Source organism: Nelumbo nucifera, chromosome 5, assembly GCF_055504915.1.
Source record: "Nelumbo nucifera cultivar China Antique chromosome 5, China Antique-T2T, whole genome shotgun sequence".
Lineage (NCBI taxonomy): Eukaryota > Viridiplantae > Streptophyta > Magnoliopsida > Proteales > Nelumbonaceae > Nelumbo > Nelumbo nucifera.
In genome coordinates, this window is record NC_142653.1 from 16985122 (window position 1) to 17009669 (window position 24548).

General features: G+C 39.7%; 1 protein-coding gene across 3 annotated transcripts in view; it reads left to right on the forward strand.

Annotated features, from left to right (window-relative positions):
- Positions 1-24548, forward strand: part of LOC104595488 (putative ubiquitin-like-specific protease 2B) — a 46499-nt gene that overhangs the window by 20374 nt on the left and 1577 nt on the right. For 2 of the 3 annotated variants that reach the window (XM_010256226.3, XM_088887700.1), the window contains 7 exons: positions 11585-11716; positions 17390-17590; positions 17705-17760; positions 17841-17934; positions 19985-20075; positions 22099-22218; positions 22716-23126. In XM_010256226.3, coding sequence (XP_010254528.1) covers positions 11585-11716; positions 17390-17590; positions 17705-17760; positions 17841-17934; positions 19985-20075; positions 22099-22218; positions 22716-23126 — 1105 coding nt within the window. The remainder of the gene's footprint in view (positions 1-11584; positions 11717-17389; positions 17591-17704; positions 17761-17840; positions 17935-19984; positions 20076-22098; positions 22219-22715; positions 23127-24548) is intronic. The other variant, XM_010256227.3, reaches the window with a different exon arrangement.

A 24548-nucleotide genomic window follows, 5' to 3' on the forward strand; every position in this document is an offset into this window, starting at 1 on the left:
AGGCAGATGGAGGATATTTTGATTAAGGAGGAAATAAGTTGGAGGCAAAAATCTAGGTGTAAGTGGCTAAAGGAGGGAGATAGAAACACTAGATTTTTCCATTCAATGGCAAATGGGAGGAGAAAAAAGAATCTCATATCAAAATTGGAAGTAGAAGGAGCAATCTTGTTGAACCTGATAAAAATAGCAGAAGCCTTAGTAACTCATTTCAAATCTATATTCAGAAGGCCTTTGAATGAGAGGGTGTGGTTGGAGGGTTTGGAGTGACAGACTAAGTGCAAAAAACAGAGAATGGTTGGAAAAGAGGTTTGATCTGGAAGAGATAAAGGCAACAGTATTCTCAATGGATAGGACAAAAGCTCCAGGCCCAGATGGCTTCACAATGGCTTTCTATCAGGATTGTTGGGATATAGTGGAGAAGGATCTTAGGTCAATCTTCGAGGAGTTTCACAGTAGGGGAATAATTAATTCGGGCTTGAACTCAACTTTCATTGCTTTGGTCCCAAAGAAGAAAGAGGCATCACAACCTAAGGATTTCAAACCTATTAGTTTGGTGAATAGCTTGTAAAAAATAATTGCAAAAGTGTTGTCCCTTAGGATAAGAAGGTCCTCCCCTCTATTATTGTACCCAACCAAGGAGCTTATGTAGAGGGAAGACAGATCACTGATCAAATCCTCATTGCAAATGAGAGTCTGGAGAGCTTCAGGAAATCTAAGAAGAAGGGAGTGGTATGCAAATTGGACTTGGAGAAGGCTTATGACTTAGTGGATTGGTCTTTTTTAGTGGAGGTGTTGAGAAGCTATGGCTTTGGAGATAGGTGGTGTAAATGGATATGGGGCTGTATTAGGACTTGTCACTATTCTATATTGGTAAATGGAGCGGTGGTTGACTTTTTTCCTGCTTTGAGAGGTATAAGACAAGGAGACCCACTCTCCCCCTTTCTTTTTACCCTGATGGATGATGTACTTGGGAGATTGATCCATAGAGCAAACTCGAGGAATCTGATAAAAGGGTGGAGAGTTGGCAGGGAGGAGGTACCACTGACACATCTCCAATTTGCAGATGACACAATTTTGTTTTGTGAGGGTGGGAATATAAGCTAGATCCGGAATTTAAAATTAGCAATACAACTTTTTGAGCAGATGTCTAACCTCAAGGTGAACTTTGATAAGAGTTGTGTGGTGGGGGTGAATGTGGAGGAGAGGGAGTTAAGGAATTATGCAGGTGTGTTAGGTTGTGCAATCTCAGAATGGCCTTTGACGTACTTGGGCCTCCCTTTAGGAGATAACCCTAAGAATGAAAGCTTTTGGACTCTGGTAGTGGAGAGATTTGAGAAGAGGCTTGCGTCCTGGAAGAGAAATTATCTTTCCTTAGGAGGGAGAGTCACTTTGATTAGGTCCACCCTAGCTAACTTACCTGCGTATTATTTGTCAGTGTTTAAGATCCCCACCAAGGTCTCCAACTTATTGGAAAAATTAATGAGGAATTTTCTGTGGGAGCCAGGAGAGGAGAAGAGAGATCATAGGGTGAGATGGGAGGTGGTAATTAGATGTAAAAAACTAGGTCTTGGGATGGCGTTGTTGGGAAAATGGTTGTGGATGTTCACAGTGGAAAAGGAAAATTTGTGGACAAAGATCGTGGCTAGCATACATGGGCTGGAAGACAACGACTGGGATTCTGGAATTGTGGCAAGGGCTACAACTGCTTCTCCGTGGAAATCCATCCATGATCTGCTTCCAGTTTTCTCCCCTTGGATCAAGTACGATGTTAACTCTGGCAATCGAATAAAATTTTGGGAACATCTTTGGGTTGGGGTTTCACCTCTGAAGGACCAATTTCCTTCCTTGTATGCTCTATCAGATTTGAAAAATGAACCTATCTCTTCTTTTTTAGTTCCTTCAGACTTCACTTCTGGTTTTGGGTGGAACCTCGGCCTGCAAAGGGCAATTAGGGATACAAACTTAGACAGCCTCTTACCTTTATTAGCCATCCTTGAGAATATCTTCCTTGATCCTAATAGGGAAGACACCAGAATTTGGATCCCTTCTACTTCAGGAACCTTCTCTTGTCCTTCGTTTTTTTGAAACCTTAACTCAGTCATCTGTCCCTTCTGGTGTGTCCTTTCCGATTAAGGAATTTTGGAGCAAGCCCATTCCTCCTCGGGTTGGGTTTTTTTGTTGGGAAATTTTCCTGGAAAGAATAAATACAAATGATCTACTTCAGAAAAAGAGACCCAATTCTTGTTTACTTCCTAATAGATGCTCTCTCTGTAAAGATGATGGGGAATCTGGTTACCACCTTTTGGTCTCTTGTAAGGTTACTAAAACTGTTTGGGAGTGGGTACTTTCTCGCTTTGGGTGTACTTGGAACCCTCCTGAGAGTGTCCAAGGTTTGTTCTCCCCTTCGTTTTTCAGATGGCCTAAGAAGTGAGGGAAGATGATGTGGAGGAGTATTAGGGCAGCCGTGTGTTGGTCACTATGGGAGGAAAGAAACTCTTGAATATTTTCAGAAAAGGAAAGATCCCTGGAAGAACTACTAGACCTAATACTTTTAAGGGCTTCCCACTGGCTAAAAACTATGGAACTGTTCTCAGACTTTCCTATTGCTGATTTGTTAAGAAACCGGAAAGAGATAGCAACCTCTACTCTGTGTAAGAGGACTCTTTCCCTTGTGGTCGCCTCCTCCCTCCGGATTTATAAAAGCGAATTTTGATGGCAGTAGCATAAGGAATCCAGGGCCCTCTGGGATTGGAGAAGGAGACTCTATTAGGGCTGAGATCCTTGCAGCTTTGGAAGGGGTTCAAAGAGCAAGGGAACTAAATATCAGTCGGCTGATTTTGGAAGGTGATTCAAAAGTGGTGATTAGCTGGTTGAAGAAAGAGGACAGTGGCTTGTTGAGTTACAATAATGATGTTAGAATGTTAGAATGATGTCTCTTTGTATGAGTGTTCGGCTGATAAGAGTTCTTATTAGTCCATACTTAAGTTTAAGTTATCCTATAACTGGGCCTGTGTTAATGGGCCTAAGCCTGTTTTATGTTTTAAGTTAACTGGGTGTCCCATCACTAATAAGGGGCATTCCAGTAATTTCTTGTATCTTGTACTATATTCAAATATAAATAATAGCATGGTCGACTGGCTAGTACAGTTCGACATTCCAGCATCTCTTCTTCTTCTTCTCCTCTTTTCTGCTACTTCGGCTACAGTGGTTCAGCTTTCATGGTATCAGAGCATTGAGCACCTTCCTGGTTACTGCCGACGCCATCTCCTCTCTCTTGCCGTCTTTCTTCTTGTTTTTTATCTGGGTTGCTGCTGTGAAACCTTAGGGTTGCAGGAGAACAACACAAGGTTCGACCTAGGGTTTCCCTTGGTTGTAGGGCGCAAGGGAGGTAAGACCCAGAAGCTGATGTCCTACTAGTTTCTAGTAGTTAGCAGCTATTCGGCTGCTAAGAGAGGTCTGTATAGGACAGACCTAGTTGAGGACTGATTTCAGCAGTCCTAGTGTTGGCCGTAAGGAGGGGAACTCTCTTTACAGTTGCAGTACTCGAAGTTCAAGTGGAGTCTGCATAGCACAGGTCAGTTACCAGCCCAGAACACCTCATTTGTTGCTGTAACTGAACTGCTTCAGAACTGTGACAGTCTCGGCAAGTCTGAAACTGTGTTGCGAGCTGTCAGGGCCTGCTGAGGTCACTTCGGCTAATCAGAACCTGCATCAGAACTGGTTCAGAACTTTCAGAACTGCTTCAGCTAGTCTTAAATCAGTGCCATCTACACAGAGGCTGCAGTCAAGATGTCTTCAATATCCGGAGATGTTTCTTCTAGGGATAACAGACTTGCGACAAGGTCTTCAAATCTGGAAAACCCTAATCTGCACAGCCTGCAGATTACAAGTGTGCTACTGGACGAATACAACTTCAGGGAGTGGTCCGTTTCTGCAATGCTGTTTATTACTTCCCATGACCTCACAGCCTACCTAGATGGGAGCAAGAAGGAACCTGATGTTGGTTGTGCAGATTATGCTGTGTGGCGCAAGGAAAATGCCACAGTTATGTCCTGGTTGCTTGCCTCTATGACTCCTCGGGTTGCCAGGACTGTTCATCACTTTCCTACAGCAGCCAAGATTTGGGAAAAGGTGTCTAAGACCTATGGACAGAAGAAAAACAATGCTAGAATCTACAGATTGAATCAAGACATTGCTGCCTTAAGGCAAGGTGATATGACAGTTGCAACATACTTTGCAACTCTGGAAGGTCTTTGGGAAGAACTTGACCATCACTTGATATTAGATTGGGAAAATGCCAGGGACAAGGAGAGACATGATAAGCAAATTGAAGAGAGCAGAGCCTTCAAGTTTCTGGCTGGCCTAGACCCAGTGTATGAGGGTATAAAGTCACAAATTCTAGGGAGAGATGAATTACCGGAGCTTCACCATGTCTATTACCTGGTGAGGAATGAAGAAGTCAGGAGAAGGGAGATGCAAGTTGACTCCCAGACACAGTCAACTGGACTATCTGGAGAACATTCAGCCCTAGTCTCCACTAAGGGAAATAGATATTCAGACAAGAAGTCCCTCAAGTGTACCCATTGTGATGGTGAGAAACACACAAAGGAGAAATGTTGGGTCTTGTATCCTCATCTGAAGCCAGCTGCTTTGAGAAAGGACAAAAGGCAACATAAGTGTCACTCAACAAGTGGGAATCTTGCCACCAACAACAGTAGTGACAACTCACAGAGTACTCCGACAGTGTTCTCTTCCTCCACAGGGCAGGCTGCCGACTCCTCTGGACCAAGTACTTTGGGCTTCACAGCTAGTGAGGTAGAGGTTCTCAGCCGGGCATTAGCCCGTCTGAAGAACAATCCTTTAGTTTCCACCTCTCTTGCCAAATCAGGTACATCCTCTGCATTTAGTGCAACTAGTTCCATTAATTCTACCTCTTGGGTGATTGATTCCGGAGCCACTGACCATATGACACATATGTCCTCCTTATTCTCTTCATATCATTTGTTGTCTGGCCAGGATACGATGAGAGTGGCTGATGGGTCTCTCTCCACCATCTCTGGAAAGGGGATGGTTGACCTAAGCAAGGATCTCTCTCTTAAATCAGTCCTACATGTTCCTAGTCTTACCTCAAATATGTTGTCTGTTTCAAAGCTTTCAAAAAATTTGAACTGCAGTATAACTTTTTTTCCCTCTCATTGTGTTTTCCAGGACAAATTGACGAGGAGAACGGTTGGGAGTGGTCATGAGTATGGGGGCCTCTACTATTTTGATGCAGACATCAGCTCAACCCTACAAACTTTTGCTACTACTAGTCCGGAAAGTGTGGAGTCAATAGCTAGGTTGCATCTGTGGCATGCTAGGCTAGGTCATGTGTCTTTCTCTTCTTTAGCAGTGTTGTTTCCCGAATTATGTAAGGGAATTCCAAGTCAAAGTTTAATTTGTGATGTGTGTCAAATGTCAAAACAATGTAGAACAATGTATCCAATTTCTAGTAATGAAATTCGAGCTCCTTTTGATTTGGTTCATTCGGATGTTTGGGGACCTTCACCCATTTTTTCCATTGATGGCTTCCGTTACTTCATCAGTTTTATTGACCATTATTCTCGGTGCACTTGGATTTATCTGTTAAAAGGACGTGATGAAGTTCCACGGATAACCATGATTTTTTGCAAGATGATTGAAACACAATTTGAGAAGAAGATTAAGCAATTCCGGTCGGACAATGCAGCTGAATACTTTGAAAGATCCCTGAACTCATTTATGGAAGATGCAAGCATGTTACACCAAACATCATGTGCTTATACCCCTCAGCAAAATGGGGTTGCTGAGCGCAAGAACAAGCACCTATTGGAGACAGCTCGAGCCCTACTTTTCCAACACCAAGTGCCCAAGCAATATTGGTCTCAAGCTATACTCACTGCATCATACCTGATAAATCGGATGCCATCTAAGGTATTGGGTATGGAGACTCCTTTCTCTGTTTTGTGTCCCACTCTTCCAGAATTTCCTCTTCCTCCACGGGTTTTTGGCTGTACATGCTTCATACATGTGAAGGATCCAAAGAAAACCAAGCTGGATCCCAAGGCTACGAAGGGAATATTTTTGGGGTACTCTCCTACACAAAAGGGGTATAAGTGTTATGATTCTGTCTCCAAGAAAAAATGTCACCAGAGATGTAGTCTTTTTTGAGTCTCAACCCTATTTCCAGTCTCTCAGAATCCTCTTCAAGGGGAGACTAATGGGTTGGAAGAGGATTCTCATTCTCCCTTCTTTTCTATTCCCCTTTCATCACCTTCCACTACTCCTAGCTGTGACATTCCGGGTCAACCTAGTGAGGCTCCCACTGTGCCAGTTACTTCTCCTGATACAACAGATGCTCCTGAAGGTTCCTGTAGGCAAGAGAAAGAGATACTTACATACAACAGAAGGAAGAAGGGCCCTCAATCTCATGATTGCAACCAGTTGAACTCAGATCAATCTGTCTCTGCAATCCAAGGTAACTCTGACTCATTCGCTTCGGATTTGGATCTTCCTATTGCTCTCTGTAAGCCTGTTCGTTCTTGTACCACCCGACATCCCATAGCTGATTATGTTTCTTACTCACACTTATCTCCTGCCTATCACTCCTTTGTGTCTACTCTTTCCTCTGTATGTGTCCCTTCCAGGTACTCAGAGGCGGCATCTGATCTAAGGTGGAAAGAAACCATGAATGAAGAAATGAAAGCAAGAACGTGGGAATTGGTGGACCTGCCAGAGGGGAAGGGCACTGTTGGGTGCAAGTGGTATTCACAGTAAAGCACAGGGAAGATGGGTCAATCGAGAGGTACAACGCCCGACTTGTGGCAAAGGGATTTACACAAAAGGAAGGAATTGACTACAAGGAAACCTTTGCTCCAATAGCAAAGCTCAACACAATCAGGGTTCTACTGTCACTAGCAGCAAATTTCTCTTGGGAACTCCATCAGCTGGATGTGAAGAATGCCTTCTTAAATGGTGATCTTCATGAAGAGGTATTCATGGAACCTCCACCTGGCTATGATGTTGGAAAGAAGGTGTGTAAACTAAGGAAAGCATTATATGGTTTGAAGCAGTCTCCCCGGGCATGGTTTGAGAGACTTTGTATGGCCATGAAGAAAGTGGGGTACACTCAGAGTAGTGCAGATCATACATTGTTTACAAGGAGACAGGATAACAAACTTACGGCTCTCATTGTTTATGTGGATGATATGGTGATTACTGGAAATGATGTGGAAGAGATGAAGAGGCTTAAGGAGTTCTTAGCTTCAGAATTTGAGATCAAAGACCTAGGAAATCTGAGATATTTTCTTGGGATTGAAGTTGCTAGATCAAGAGAAGGAATCTACATATGTCAGCGAAAATATGTGCTAGATCTCCTAGAGGAAACATGCATGATGGGGTGCAAGCCAACAGACACTCCAATAGAACCGAACCATGGACTACAAGAATCAATGGGTGAGGAATACTGTGATAAAGAGAGGTACCAAAAGTTGGTAGGAAAACTGATATACTTATCCCTTACTTGGCCAGACATTGCCTATGCAGTGCATGTTGTCAATCAATTCATGCACTCACCAAAGATCCCTCATATGAGAGCAGTGGAAAGAATTCTCAGATACTTGAAGACTTGTCCAGGGAAAGGAATTCTATTCAGGAAAAACAACAGACTTGAAATTGAAGCCTACACTGATGCTGATTGGGCTGGGTCTGTTGGGGACAGAAAATCAACCTCAGGTTACTATACATTCTTGGGAGGAAACCTGGTTACATGGCACAGTAAGAAGCAGAATGTTGTGGCTAGATCAAGTGCAGAATCAGAATACCGAGCTATGGCACACGGGGTTGCTGAACTCTTATGGCTCAGAACTCTTCTTAATGAGCTTGGTATTAAGGCTGAGGGTCCTCTCAGGCTGTATTGTGATAATAAAACTGCTATCAACATTGCCAACAACCCCGTGCAGCATGACAGGACAAAACATATTGAAATTGATCGACACTTTGTCAGAGAGAGAATTGTTTCAGGAGAACTCTGTGTGCCTTATACTCCATCAGAGATGCAAATTGCAGGTGTATTGACTAAAGGACTGGCAACAACAAAGTTCAGGGACATACTTGGCAAGCTAAACATGATTGATATCCATGCTTAGCTTGAGGGGAGTGTTAGAATGTTAGGATGATGTCTCTTTGTATGAGTGTTCGGCTAATAAGAGTTCTTATTAGTCCATACTTAAGTTTAAGTTATCCTGTAACTGGGCCTGTGTTAATGGGCCTAAGCCTGTTGTATGTTTTAAGTTAACTGGGTGTCCCATCACTAATCAGGGGCATTCCAATAATTTCTTGTATCTTGTACTATATTCAAATATAAATAATAGCATGGTTGACTGGCTAGTACAGTTCGACATTCCAACATCTCTTCTTCTTCTCCTCTTTTCTGCTACTTCGGCTACAGTGGTTCAGCTTTCAAATGAAAAGAAAAAATTCTTATGGCTATGTAGAGGCATTGAGATACAATACAGTTGGGTGAAAAGGACTGCTAATTCTTTTGCAGATGGGTTGGCCAAGCAAGGGGTGAATAGGGAGGCTATTTTTTGGGCTATTTTTTAATCTTCTTTCATTGTAATTTTCTGATGGGGAGATAAGATTCTTTATCTCCCCCTTTTTTGTACCTAAAGCTTCATAATTCTTAATAAAGTTTCTGTTATTGATAAAAAAAAGAAGAACCCCCTGAGAAAAAAGGTGTGGACTCAAAAAAGGTGACGTCCATGGTAACATACCGACTCCCGAAGACTGGATCATAACAACAATGCCCCTTCTGATTTCCTGCATACCCAAGGAAGACACACTTCTTCGCCTTAGGATCCAGCTTTGAACGGCGAGGACCAAGAACATGGACAAAGCATACACATCCAAACACCCTTAGAGGAATATGGAATGTCTCCCCCTCTGGAAAAAGAAGGTTGAACGGAGTGCTATATCCAAGAACACGAGAAGGCACCCGGTTAATCAAGAACACTGTTGTAAGAACTGCATCACCCCAAAAACGAATTGGAACTGTAGAGCTCAACATCATGCTTTTTGCTACTTCCACAGTATGTCCGCTCTTCCTTTTTGCTACACCATTCTATTATGGAGTGTATGTACAACTACTCTGATGGATGACTCCATGCTCCAATAGGTATGATGCCAGGTTTTTTTCCAAAGTATTCCCTAGCATTGTCTGATCTAAACACTTTAACTCGTGCCCCAAATTGTGTCAGTACCATTTGATGGAATTGTTGAACCAAAGATAGTACCTCATCATGGGATCTCATCAAATATATCCAAGAATATCGAGAATAATCATCCACAAACAAAAGAAAATACCGATAGACACCCATAGAGGAAACACAGTATGGTCCCCACACATCAGTATGAATATTATCAAAAACAGAAGAACATCTTTTATTACTTGCTTTAAAGGAATGTCTACAATGCTTTCCAAGTTGACAGCCCTCACACTCCAAATTGGACAAACTGACAAACTCAAACAATTTGGGAAACAAAAAACGCAAAGAAGCAAAAGACAAATGTCCTAACCGGTTATTCCAAAGCATAATCTGACCCAATGGCTCTAACTCAATACTCCTACTGACATGATGACTCTGATGACTAGGAAGCGCATCAAGAAGATAGATTCCATTCACCTCACAACCACTCTTAACCGTCCTCTTTGATTCCAGATCCTACAAAACACAATGACTAGGGGAAAAAATCACTGAACAATTCAAATTCTTTGTCAAGCTACTAACAGATAAAAGATTAGTGCTCAGTGTAGGAACATGAAGGATAGAAGGTAGGGTAATGGTATTAGTTATCCTAACAGACCCTTTCCCAGCAACGGGAACATGTGATCCATATCTCTACCAGAGAAGAGGTGGAATGAGTGAAAATGGTGGAAATGTTGGTCATATGTTCTGAGGCTCCTGAGTCTATAATCCAGGGAGGTCCCCCTTACTTATAGTGGATACATAATTTGTAGTGGCATGTGAACTACTTGTATGTGCAAACGAGGTACAATGACTACTTCCTTATCCACCTGTACCTTGCATAGCCAAGTCATCACCATGTAGTTCTCCTATACCCACCGGGAATGATTAGTTTCAAGTTTCTTTTTCTCACCGGTGACATACCCCAATTTTCCATGAGCACCAATGGCCATCTTTGCAGATTGTGACCATTCTAAGTAGTTTGTGCAATCCAACTTGACTGTAGTGATGGTTCCAGCCCTAAAGAGGTCTCCAACACCTCCTCCCCCAGATCCCATTTCTCCTGTAAATTTGTTTTCAAATCCACAACCCTCCATAACTCCCAGAATAGATTAGGAAATCAATTTGAGAGAAAAGAAGGGTATTTATCTCCTTTAGAAACCTCAAACACCCTCTTGGAACCCTAGAAGCCCCTCTCTTCAAAGATTCCTTTTTCTATAGGAGCGGGAGAAGAGAAAGAAGAGGTTGCCGCTCCCTCCAGAGACCTCCAAAAAGGCTGGGACTTGAACCGCCCCCTTCCGAAATCCTCAAGGAACCCTAGAAACCAGAGCACCATTTCCTAGGTCAAAATTGAAGAGCCCTACTAAAACGGGACTCTCCCTTTTTCTCCAGTTCTTCTTGATTTTGGTGTAAAACCCTAGACTAGCTACAAGGGATTGCAATTCCACCAAAAAAAAAAATACAAAAATTGAGCTTACTTGAAGTCTTCGATCAGCCCTTTACCTTATCACGCAGTTGGCCAATCTAGGGCCGCATGATGGAGCAGCTCAACAAATCTTTAAACTTGCTCTAGTACCAAGTAGAAAAGTTTGGACAACTTGTTTTGGTATAAAAACTGTAAAAGAAAGAAGAAAAGAAAGAGAAGAAAATGTTTCAACTGAGAAAGAGAGAGAAGAGAGATAAAAGAGAATGGGAGAAGCTCAGAATTAGGTCTGGCCACCCCTTTCATTAGATTATATACTCATAGTCATAAATAAAAGAGAGTACAAAGACAAGTATGCCCTTAGTAAGTCCGCTACTTGTGAGAACTTAAAAACACTTTTAACTTAAAACATAAACTAATGAGCCTAAGGCCCAATAACTCCCTAACTATGCTATGTAAATAAAAAACATGTTATATCAGCCCAGAAATACACTCTTAAGCTATTCTTGTATGGTAGTTCTCCAATGCATAGAGTTGTCTCCCCACTCCCTCTAGCTAGGATATATGCAAGGGAATTAATTAATTATGCAATCCATTTGAAAAAGCTATTCAGGCTTTCTAATTGGAAGAGATGTTAGCTGGTAATCTTTACAAATTGAATGTCTTTCTGCGTTGCTATATGGTTATGCTGCTTGGGTATGGATTCATGTTCATGTACTCTTGACTTCTTGACAATCACCTTTATGATTTTATATCATTTTGTGCTTTCTTTATTAATCTAACGCCTCTTCCTTGCATTCCCTTTAAAAATGAAGAAAACCATATATGTGCTTATTGCATAGTTAAACATTAACATTCTTGTATCATATATATTATACTGATAGATCTAAAATTCCAGTTTCGACAAGACTTTTGAAGAAGTTATCTATCCAAAAGGCGATCCTGATGCTGTTTCTATTAGTAAGAGAGATGTTGAACTGTTACAACCAGAGACATTCATCAATGATACTATCGTTGATTTTTATATCAAGTAAGTATAGTTTAGAAGCTCCATTAGTTCTTCTGATGATGTTTATCGTTTGCTTCAACTTTCCATAATCCATACTTCAACAAAAAGAAAAGAAAAGCATTCCTATAAACTACAGCCTGCTAGAGTTATTTGTCTGCTGCAGTATGATCCTTTTGATTTTGAAACATGATTGAGATTTCCCTCGAAACCTTTTATGTTCTCCTACATCGTCCATTTATTTCATTTTTGGTGATTGTAATGTTATAAATTTCTCAGTGATACTGCTATGAGATTGATTTGTTCCTTGTCTTTCTCTTCATCCCTTTTCCACTCACCCCTTTCCCTCCTGCCTTACTCTCTGGAGCAGTTTCAGATGACTTTCCAGTGGGGAGGTGGGTATTCAGGGGGAAAATAACTTTATGTTGGTCATAAAAATAAATTTTGGGAAAACATGTGGTTGGGTGACTATCTTTGTTTGGTTTTGTCCCTTTAATTTAGTCTTGTTTAGTGGTAATTGGATCCAGAGAATTCTATCAGGTTATTAGAGTAGAAAAGAGTAGTTTGCATAAAAATAAATGCCAATTTAGCTTCAGTAACCGGTAATTTAGAGAGTCCCTAGATCGTGGACTCAGGAACATCTGATCATATGACTAGTATCTCTACTTTGTTTCATTCTTACCGTGTTCGGGTTAGGGATAAAGTTTCTATAGATGATGGGTCTCTTGCTCCTGTTTTGGGGAAGGGTGATATTATGGTTTTTGATGGGCTTACTCTTACATCTGTCTTACATGTTTCTAAATTAAGCTCCTAGCCCGCTAAATAACATAAAGCACCATGTATTTATCCCTTATTTGATAGTTCAATTTAAATAAATAATAAATTCATGCATCTAGTAATTTGTAAAAAATTATATAATGTGTCTTTGACTCTTAATCGATGCATTATCAATAAAATTGTATGATATCTACGTACGCCACCATATTGATTTGATGTATTTCTTCATATGTATCTTAAAATATGCATTTCCAATGTATTTATATCTTATTTATGGTTATTTCAATCTCAAATATAGTTTTATTAATGTATTTGTCGGATTTATAGGAGTTTTCCTAATGTATCCAAGCAAATCCATATCTTTCCACCATATCCATGCATTTCCATAGCGTATCTGTTCCTGTATCCATATCCAAGCTTATTGATATGATACTCAATACCGATGCTTTGAACCCGGAAGTAAAGGCCTCCTATTGGGAAGTAGTATGCAAGAAAATCAACATTTGTGATGTCATTCAAAAGAAAATTCCAAGCTAGCCTTTGTCTCTTCTTTTGTGTTTCCTTTTGCAGCGATAGCTGTGAGACTGCCTAACACTTTCTAATCTCCTGTTTTTTGTCTCTACTATTTGGCACTATTTCTTGTCTCTATTTGGCTGTAGGTGGAATCCTCCATCAGATTTAGAGAGCCTCTTCACAAACTCATTTTTCTCATCTCCATGGAAGAGAGGTAAAGCATATGGAGATGCACACGAATGGCTGTTTTATGGACAATTTGGGAGGAAAGAAACAAGAAGATTTTCCTTGATAAATGCCAACCATCAGAAGCAATGATGGCATCAATTATGGCAAGGGTTGTGCATTGGGTGATATCTCTTCAGTCATTTACCTTTGTATCCTATGCTGAAATTCTTGGAAGTTGGCAAATCATTGCCAATTTGTCTACTACGGGTTTAGAGCAAGGGGCTTGTGGATGCCACTTGCTCTGTCTTACATTGAGATGAATTCTTATGGTTGTAGCCTTGGCAACCCTGGGGCTTTCAGGAACTGGGGGAGTGTTCAGGCATGCTAGTGGGAATGCTATGGCTACTCGTGGTCTGTTGGGTTTTAAGATTCAAAAAGGCAGAACTGTTGGCAGTTTTGCAAGGGCTGAAGATAGGAAAAAATCTAAAACTATCGTGGAAGGGGACTTGAAGGTAGTAGTGGATTGGTTAAGAAATAGAGTGCAAGCAACATGGAAGTATAGTTACATTTGAAGAAATAGGAAAGCAGTGTGGGAGATTTCTGAGATTCGACGATAAAAACAGGACCTGGGACAGGTTGGATAGGGTGAGGCTGCTGGTTGATGTAAGCGATGTTTCAAGTATCCCAAATAGAATGAAATTAAAGCTTGTGGGGGGGAGGATGAGCTGAGGTTATTGGTGGAGGGAGAAGATGGAACACCACTATGTTGTGGTAATGGGAGCAGAAGGAAAGGAGGGGGGTGAGGAAGGGGGGGGGGGGGGGGAAAGGAAGGAGAGAGGGCAGAGTGAGATCAGAGATGAAGTTGGGAAGGTGAATCGTTGGTCGAAGGTAGGAGAAGATGCTGAGGTGGGGGGTGAGAAGGGAAAGATTGGCATTTCAAATAGGAATGAAGGAGGGACATGTGGAGGACCGAATTCACATGGGTTTGGGTGAAGTAAAAGAAGGAAAGAGTAAGAAGTTGATGAAATAAGGGGAGGACCGAATTCACTAGGGCCCACATTAATTATGCTAGGTCAGCCAAAGTCAAACTGGGCCATCAATTGGTTTGGTTGAGAATGAGGGAAAGGGGTATAATCGGGAAAAGGCTAGCAAAAAGAGTTTTATGAAATAGGTTGAAGGGTAGGAAACTAAAAGAACAGGTTGACGACTGGGTTTGGGTGATAGCTCGGTTTGAGGGGGGAAAGAAGATTGTGAGAGTAGACAACACTGGCGATCGAAGGGGAGGAGGAAAGTCAGATGAAACAAATAAGACAATGACGGTAGCTCGCCAAGACCAGGCGGACATCATTGAGTTCTAGAATTAGGAAGTGAGCTCAGCGTTGAAGCAAGACTTGTCCTTGTAGACGACAATAGGAGCTCTGCCTGGTTTGGATAAGTTGAGGTTGAAGGGAGAGTCTTGTGTGGTGCTAGGCAGAGAAGTGGATATTGTGTGGGAAAGGGTTGGCTGCGGACAAGATAGTCTAGGTCGATGGTGAGGTACGCATCACTGAAACCTCCGATGCTTTAACTTCTAAGGTGGAGGGAGAGAGTCAGCTGGGGGTAGGAAAAAGGATGGGGAAAGGAGGAAGGGTTGACGGAAAAAAGAGAAAGCACTCTTCAGAGGGGGAGAGGGTAGACAAATTGGAGAAAGTTTATAACGGGAAAAGAAGATTGGAGGGAGGTGAATCAGCTGCCAATGAAGGAAAGGAGTCAGGGGCAAGGGATAAGGAACAATGGCAAGAGGAACAGAGAGGGGAGAGGGCAGAGGAGGAGGAGAGAAGGGGTGAGAAGTAGGGAGGGCTGGAGTTAAGCTGGAACGGGGAAATGGAAATTAGTAAGCTTGTGGAAAGGGAAGTGATAGTGGGCAACTCCCTGGGGTTGTTCTTTTGGGAAGGGGAAGAGTTTGCAAGTTTGTGATATTTAGCTCAAAGCTGTTTTGTTTTGCAAGTTTGGTGCCATGTTGTCACCTATTGGATTGTATCTTTCTTTTCACATTTAGTAAAATTTCATTTTACTTTTCAATAAAGCAACATGGAAGTATACATCCACTTAAAAGGAGATCAGATCATTAGCAGCAGAACTGAATGCCAACTTTCAGTGATTAGATGTGCAAACAGCATGGCAGATGGCTTAGCAAGAATAATCTTGGGTAGATTGCTTTGTACATTCTGTTTATAAATTTTTATTGCTACCGATAAAAAAAAAAAAAAGAGCTAGCTCATTTGCTAATCTTCTCACCCAAGAGAAAAAAGTACGTCTTTTTTCTGTAAGCTTGTTGCTCCTTAAGATGATAGTGAAGAAACTAAGGGCCTTCTCCTCCACGACCCATCTAGGTCTATCAATCCTGTTTCATAGACTCACTTGATTTGGTATTTTCTAATCAAATACCAATTTGAAAGAATCATGGGAACTTCAAATTTTAGTTGAAATTTGATACTGTCTTTAGCGTTTGTTTTTAGGTCAAGGAAAAAATAGACAGACTTGGAATTTTTTTTGATTCACCAAAAAAAGTCTGTCTTTAAAATTAAGGGAAATATCCATATTATTCATTCTATGTATGTGCCTCTGTGTATTCAACTTCCAAGCTTGCAATTTTATTGTCATGTTCTTTGCAACACTATCTTGCCTTCTTTATCTTCTTGTCAACTGACTATATTTATGAAATAAATGAAGGATTAAATGCAAAATTAAGTTTATGCACAAATACCTTATAAACAATAGTCTTTTAAAAGAAGTAGGACTAAAACAGAATATATGATTTGTAAGTTTAATAATAATAGGAGTGCATATCAGGGTACACTTAAAGATTGGAAACCAAGAGATAACTTCATGAGAACTTTTCCAGTACCTTGTTTCTATAATTAATAACAAGGGAGAGATGATGGAGGGGTGCATCTAGAATCTTATGTGGTAGGCGATTACCACTTAGATTAAAGGAAAATTCAACAAAACAGTTTTAAGACCAGGTATGCTGTATGGAGCAGAGTATTGGGCAGTCAAGAAGCAAGTCGAGCAACATGTCCAAAAAGTGAGTGTGGCAGAAACGAATATGCTGAGATGGATGAGTGGAAAACCAGAAAGGATAGGGTCAGAAATGAAGTCATTCAAAGGATCCTAGGAGTAGCTCTGGTAGATGATAAGATGAGGGAAAGTAGACTATGATGGTTTTTTCATGTGCATAGAAGACCTTTGAGAGCACCATAAGAAGTGATCTATTGCAATTTGAAGGGGCTAGAAGGGGTAGGGGTAGACCAAAGGCTCAAAGTAGTAAAAATGATTTAAGTGCTAATAATTTGACAATTGAATATGGCATTAAACAGAACAGAATGGCGAAACAGGATTCATGTAGTTGACTCCATGTAGTTGGGATAAGGCTTGGATGATGATGATTTTTTCATTTATTTTGGTGGATATTGTTTCTTCATTTTTTGAGTTATGATGGGATTAGGAGTGCTATCACTCTTTTGATTTTGTAGTGTTCTGAGCATCTTTCTCATAGCTCATGAATTAAAGGAAGCATGCATATGGGATTATGGCTCAATCAAGTATGAAGTTTGAGGTTTAATTTGGTTATGCCATCTATTCTTCATAATTTATAAGCAGTAAAATTATTGATAAAAACTATTAATATGTTGTTTATAGGTTAGAAATAGTTGCACAATTTTTGCTTTTTAGATTTTTGGACATATTTGATACCCAATTCAACTCACTAAGCCTTGTGCCAATTATATGGGGTTGGCTACATGAATGTTGTTCCACCATTCCTCCATTCAGTGTCATTTACATTTTTGGGCATAGTTAATAATTTATTAAAAATAAATGTTACAACAAAAAAGAACAAATATATTTTCAAACCATGGAACCATTGTGGGGCTGTAAATCTTGCAAATTTGGGCTGTAGTACACAGGGTGCAATGTTACAGCATTTCTGTTGGCCAACACAAGTCCAAAAAGGAATTTCAGATCTCCTACAATTTAAGATACAATATTTATTTTCCGAACATTGTTTGTAGCATTGGTTTATGAAATTGACAAATTTGATTGCGTGGTTCATTTTTTTAATTCCATAGGAAGTCCTGCAATCATGTATGCAAATTATTATATTTTTATCCACCCCTTGTGGGTTTGGCTTCAATTTTTAATTTTTAAAAGATATATTTATTGTACACATATTAATATAATGTTTTAAATTATTGACAGATATTTGAAGAATAAAATTCAACCTGAGGACAAGAACAGGTTCCATTTTTTTAATAGTTTTTTCTTTCGCAAGCTGGCCGATATGGACAAAGATCCATCTAGTGCTTCTGAAGGCAGGGCAGCTTTTCAACGTGTTCATAAATGGACAAGGAAAATCAATCTATTTGAAAAGGATTACATCTTTATTCCTGTAAACTTCAAGTGAGTGATTAGTGCTGCACTTTTTTTTTTTTTTTGCAAGGAATTGATCCCAACCATTGAGCCATTAGCAAAGGTTATAACTAATGTGGTTTATTTATGCATTTTGATTGACAGTCTTCATTGGAGCTTGATAGTCATCTGCCATCCTGGTGAAGTGGTTAATTTCAAAGGTAAGTTCATGCTAAATTGCAATATACATTTCTAGTGGACCAACGGTTTATGCCATCTTGCCCACTTATTCTTTTTTCAGATGAAGATGCTAACAAGTCCCTGAAGGTACCATGCATACTGCACATGGATTCTATCAAAGGAAGTCATAAAGGCCTCAAAAATCTTGTTCAAAGGTAATCTTTCATTTTGTTGTTGCCTTTTTCATTAGGCTCCGCAGATACAAATATGTACAGTAGAAGGTTTAGAAATACCGTATACAAGGTTTTGCACTGAACATATTTGTATTTTCACTCCTCCCAAACTGAGCCTAGGGTTTCCAGTTGATATTTGACTATCTGGTCTGAAGCATAAAGCCCTGGGACATTGTTTTATATTACATGCCTTAGTATCAGTGTTTTAAAAGCGCAAGGGGCAATCTGTGCCTGAGGCACACACCTTTTTGAAGCAAGGCGCAAAAATACAAAAAAAGAGAAAGAAAAAGCTGCCCAGCCGCTAGGTTCAAAAAAAGCAAAAAAGCATAAAATTTTTAAAAAGGCACACGCATGGGCTGAGGCGCTAGGCACACCAGGCGCACTAGGCGTGCACCTTTTGAAAGGGCTGCACCTAGGACCTAGGCAAGGCACATACCCTAAAATGCGCCTCACCTGTGCGCCTAGTTGTGCCTTTTAAATCACTGCTTGGTATGTAAAATCATGTGCATTCTAGAGGAAAATTGGGCCAAATGTTTGGCAAGCCTAATCATATCAGTGAGTCTCCACTCCCCACCCATAAAAAAAAAGTAAAGAAAAGAAAGCAACTTTGCTAGCCATTACATTGTGAAGTGCTTCCCTATCTTATTGCTATGGGTGCACCCGTAGCATCCGGCAAGTTTCATCAAGTTAGTTAAATTGATACAACGCTTTATGCAGTTAGTGAAGTCTATCAAATTAGTTATTGTGGGTGAGACCATCTTCTCTATATTTTTGTTATAAACCAGGGCTTTTTGATGTTCCCTGATGCCTTGCTTCTTTCTCATGTCCTAAAATTCCTAACTTCTCATTATGCATAAGCATAAGTAAGATAACATGCAATTTTGAAACTGGAAACCCTTGAAGTTCAGCTTATTTCCTGAACTAGAAAGAAGTAACTTTGGATGGTCACCTAGTTTCATGTTATAAAGCCTTGCTGCTAAGTTTGTCTTATGAGATATTACAACCCAGCTGTTCTTTACTAAATATACTTGATAAATAGTGTATTTAACTGAAAATATAAAAGGATTATATTTACTCATTTTAATAATTATTTTATTTTGCTTAATGGACTTACTTTTTTAATGGAAAACTGAAATTTGATTGATTATGAAAAAAATCATAATATTACAAAGCTGCCTAGCAGCCCTATTCTCAGGTCAGACTCGCTACCTGAACCCTACATTCGATATTACATTTTATAACTGTTCCCAAAATATTTCAGACTTGTTAACCCCACTTTTAGATAGAGCATCTGCCGATCCATTTTCTGCTCTTTGTGCTCAAGATTTATTGATGATTAAGCCTCTTGCCAATCTCCTTAGCTCCCTTATATATATACTCATACTTCTATGGTTCTTTGCTTCTTCATTCAGCCAACACACTACTGTTTTAGAATCAACTCCCATGACCAATTAGTGCAGTTGAACGCTATCCCAGCTGAGTCATACAAAACAGCTTGAAATTCCATATTGATGGCATTCCCTTGACCAATTGGTCCAGAGAACACAGCCAGAATAGCTCCTCTCTCATGTTGCCTAGGGTGCAGCCATCAAAGTTTGCTTAATTGACTTCTATATATGATAAGAGTCATAAGACTAGACTGAATGTGCTATTGGCCTCAACTCTTTTCTGCTCTAACTTTGGTCTGTTTGGGTAGCATCCTAAAATCCCTCTAGAAGTTCATATTTTAGAATCAGGATTCTAAAATCTGACTGCATAAATTCCACAAACTTGTATAACTGCGTTTATGATAGTTCTGCTAAGTTCCATAATTGTAGAAATGGGTTGAAGGTGGCTTTTGAAATTGCACCTTATTCTAGACTTTATCTTAAAATCTGCACATTTAATCTGAGCCTAATGCTTCAGATTCATGCCAGAAGCCTAGAATATTATTCTGGATGGCAATTCCTTTTTATTGGAAATGTATTTCTGTCATTCTAATAATCTTGTGTTGACAATTATTACTGGTCCATTCTTTACCTTGAGAGAACAGTTACTTATGGGAAGAGTGGAAAGCAAGGCAAAATGAGTCACTTGAGGATGCTTCATCAAAATTCATTAATTTGCGGTTTATTCCATTGGAGGTATTTCAGTTGACTGTCTGAGCTTCTTAGAATGTTAGTAAATAGACGAAATCATTATCTTCTTCCCATTTAGATTGCATGAAATGTTCTATTATCTGAAGTTCAGTTATCCATGTTAGTACACTCTTGAAATGTGCATTTTATTTAGGTTGATTATTTCCTTTTAGTTGTTAAGATAAGCTTCATTAATGATTAGAAGTGAACAATAGAAGTATAAGGATCTTTTCACATAAGCTCAACTGCTGCTTGGTTATTTGATGCGAACAAAAAAAAATGATGTCATGGAGGTTAATTTTTTTTAGTTAACTACTATGTTACTGGAATGTGGCAATGACATAGTTACTCGCTAATCAATCAAGTTTTCAGCACTTGGAAGTAGAGGGAGATTCAAAACTGATCATTTCTTGGGCCAAGAATAAACAGTTAGTGCCATGGATCTGGCATGAGTTTAGGGAAATAGAGAGCATCACGCAGGCAAGGTTCAAAATTTCATTACATATTGGCCTGTATCGTTCCGATTAAAGGCCCAATACACAGAACTTTTTGTATGTATCAGGCCAATATGGGCCCATTGTCGGACCGTTTCGAGTCTATATTGGCTGATATGAACCTGATGAGAACTGATACTCTAATGTATTGGCCAATACATTAGGAATCACTAACTCCCCTTCCTTTTATTGCTAATCATTCTAATTGATTACTCTCTCTCATTAATTACATTAATTACTCCCTCTTTCATTAATCTTTCTTTTATTGCTAATCCTTCTAATTAATTACTCTCCCTCTCTCATTAATTACTTTAATTACTTCCTCTCTCATTAGTGTTTCTTTTATTGCTAATCCTTCTCATTAATTACTTCCTCTCTCTCTCTCTCATCTTTAAGGCAAGTTTTGAGTTTGAATTTCAAAATTCGCATACCATTCTCAACCAACCCTGTAATGACCATGGGTGCTTTTCGGTTAAGTCTATGGCTCTCAAGCTTAATAGTTCAGGTGCTGTGAACTTTCCAAATAAACAGGTTTGGAATCCAATTAGCCCTTCAAAAGTCAACTTCCTAGTTTGGGTTATGGCCCTCAACAAATGTCTTTCTAAAGTCAATCTTATAAGAAGAGGAGTTCAATTGACAGACATCTCTTGTGGTCTGTGTGGTCAGCAGCCTGAAACTACAGAGCATCTATGTTTACACTACCCAGTAACTACCCAGGTGTGGCTTCACTTTCTTAGTGCTGTGGGAGTCTATTGGGTTATGCCTAATTCTATCAAAGATCTCTTATGTTTCTGGAAGATCAGGGGTTTGAACAAAAAAGGAAAGCTGGTGTGGAAGGCCATCCCTGCAGCTGTGCTTTGGGCTATTTGGACCGAGAGAAATAGGAGAGTTTTCAGGAGTAGAAAGAAAATTCCTGTTGAGATTGTGCAGTGTGCAGTCAGCAAGTTGGTGTCTTGGGTTGCTGTTAATCCAGCATTTAATCATGTAAATGTAGCCCAGGAGCTCAGGACTCAGTCCCTTTGGCGGCTGTAACTTCTGTTATGTCTAGTCATTCCCATAGTGGTCTGACTTCTGCTGTATCTTTTCTTCATTCTTCAATAAAATTACTTTACCTTTTTCAAAAAATAAAATAAAATGATGTAATTACCTTTGGGCCCAAATTGACTACAAAGCTACCCAAAACAACTATTTCAGATCCTACTACTACCAAAAAACAAAAAAAAAAAAAACTTCAGAATATATTTACATTTCTCTCCTTTTTCTTATTTTTTCCCTTTTGTTATTCTTCTTTCTGTTTTTTTGGGATCAGCAGATTTGGAATATCTAACTTTAATTTTATAATGTGATGCTCTAGCTGATTGTTGTGCATGCATGCAAAAGAGTAAGCCTCCAAAAGATACAAGATTTTTACATATTTAATGAGTCAAAATGTCAAATACACTAAAATCTTCAAGGCGTCTATTATTTCTTTTTTTTTCCTTTTTAATTTCATGAAGATGGTGTTATGCTACCTTTAACTTTCCAATTTATTTCAGCTTCCACAGCAGGAAAATTCATTTGATTGCGGCTTGTTCCTGCTCCATTATGTAGAATTGTTTTTGGAGGAAGCTCCAGTCAACTTCAACCCTTTCAGAATAACAAAGCTCTGCAACTTTGTAAGTGTTTTCTGCATTTTAAGCAGATGCTTGAACTTAATTTGTCTGTTAATATGCTTGGGCGCAATTTACACCAAGACGACCTAACAATAGTGTTCCCCTTTTGGGCTTCAGACTATCGTGCAGAACTATAACCTCTATCAAATAGCTAGGTTAAGGCTTAATTGATGACATGCATGTTTAACTTGAAGTTGGGTTTAATTATTTTATGTTGTAGCTATAGATTGAACTGCTTGTGGGAGTGAGGATTAGAATTGGATAGTTGCAGAATGAGACCTTTTAGTTAACTCAACCTAACCAAACACCTTATGATGATTTCTGTTGGAATGTTGTGTTTGATTTGTGTAAACAAAGAATTCCCTCAATATCATTAACACACACACCAATGAACAAAAAGAGGGTGGCTGTGTTTTTTTTTCTCTTTTTTTCCTCGTTTTGATTTTCCTCCTACTTTTTTATGTTCTAAGTTGCCTTGGTTACATTTGTGTTTTTTACAGCTTAACATGGACTGGTTTCTACCTTCTGAGGCATCTCTGAAACGTGCATATATTAAGAAAATAATCCATGAAATCCTTGAAGATCAGTTACAGAAAGTACCTTCAACTGCTTGTGGTGATGAGAATCACTCTGAATTTCTAAAAAAAAATAATGATACTGAAAATACAGTGGAGTTTCTCTCTGAGAAACTTAGCCCAGTAAAGCCATCTGATATTAGTTCATCTTGTTCCACTGCTGAACGAGGTATTGAAATCAAACTGTTGTCTGCATCATCTCTTGGTGGTTCTCAATGCACCAGGGAGTTACTTGAACCAGGAGCTTCTGCTGGATCATTCCCTGATGGGCAATATCAGCTTTTTGATCAGGCGGAACCTTTGCAAAGACTAAACTCTGCTATATCACCAGTTGAGGTATTTACTATTTCTTGATGCCACCCAAACTTTCTATTTAATTGACACACCTCCCGTATCATTTTGGAAGTAACAAATCTATGAGCCTGATTCACTTGATAGTAAAGTGGTCCTAACTCTAAGAATGTGCAAGCTACCTCCTTGTGTAAAAGAGAAAAGTTTGTATTCTTCATAAAAGTTGAAGGACAAAGTTTTTTTTTTTTTGATAAATAAAAATCATATTCCATTAATTCAAAGATTGGTTACATGAAAATCCCGTTAGAGAGGCATGAGGTGCCGCCTCTCCAAACAGAAAACACATAAACTACATCAAAGAGTACATGAATGTTAAAACAAAAGTTACAGTTGTGCCCAGAACAATGTTTCCCTATTTGTCCCTTGTTTTGCCAAGATATCAGCAAATGCATTAGCTGATCTCCCAACCCACTATACACTATTACAGACATATTCCTTGTCAGCCATTTGAATTTCTTTAACTCATTTTTGTAGACCCAAGTGACATCCTTTGGATTATTTAAGCAGTCCACCACTCTCTTACAATCCCCTTCAATCAGAAGCCACTCCACACCCATTTCTTTTGCAAGAAGTATTCCTTGTATTGCAGCTAACAGCTCTGTCCAAATAGAGTTCTTAACACCTAATGGGCCATAGTAGAGTAAAACAACCTCTCCAGCCTCATTCCTCAGTACACCTCCCAACCTAGAGGGACCCAGGTTACCCTGGCTGCTCCCATCAAAATTCAGCTTCAATGAACTGAGAGGGGGGACCCAGCTAGTCAATACCCTTACCTTGGAGGAGGAACAGCTTGCTACTGATAACCAATCCCTCCAACAATCAGTAAAGGAGAAATGATTAAACAATTCCAAAGTCTTTAACCTATGTATTGACCTGTACATATTGCAGTCCTTCAAGGCTTGACTGCTCCTTCCTTTTTCCTAGAAGATCCTGGCATTCCTTTCTTCCCAAACTGTCCATAACAAGGCTGCTCGCACACACCACATTTTCCTTCCTCTTTTATGGGGCCAAGAGAACATAGAAGGGTTAAAGATTGTGCTTACTTCTGCTGGCATATCCCAACTACACCCAAACAAAGATAGAAGTCAAACCTAGAGCTTTGCAGTTACACTACAAGATAAAAATAAGTGATTACAATCCTCACCATGAGATCTGCAAAGATTTCACCAGTTTGGTGAAATACAAAGGAAGGGTCTTCTCTTTTGTAAGTTAGCCATTGTGTTTACTTTACCATGCCACACTTTCCAACACAAAGCCATAACCTTGGGGAGAACCAGCCCACACCAGACTTCTTTGGAAGGGAAACTTTGTTGAGAGGATGTTTGGCAAAGGAAAAGTTGAAGGACAAAGATTGCTGAGTGTAGTCTGATACCATTAAAGATCCTGACTTAGATATGCAGTGCAACA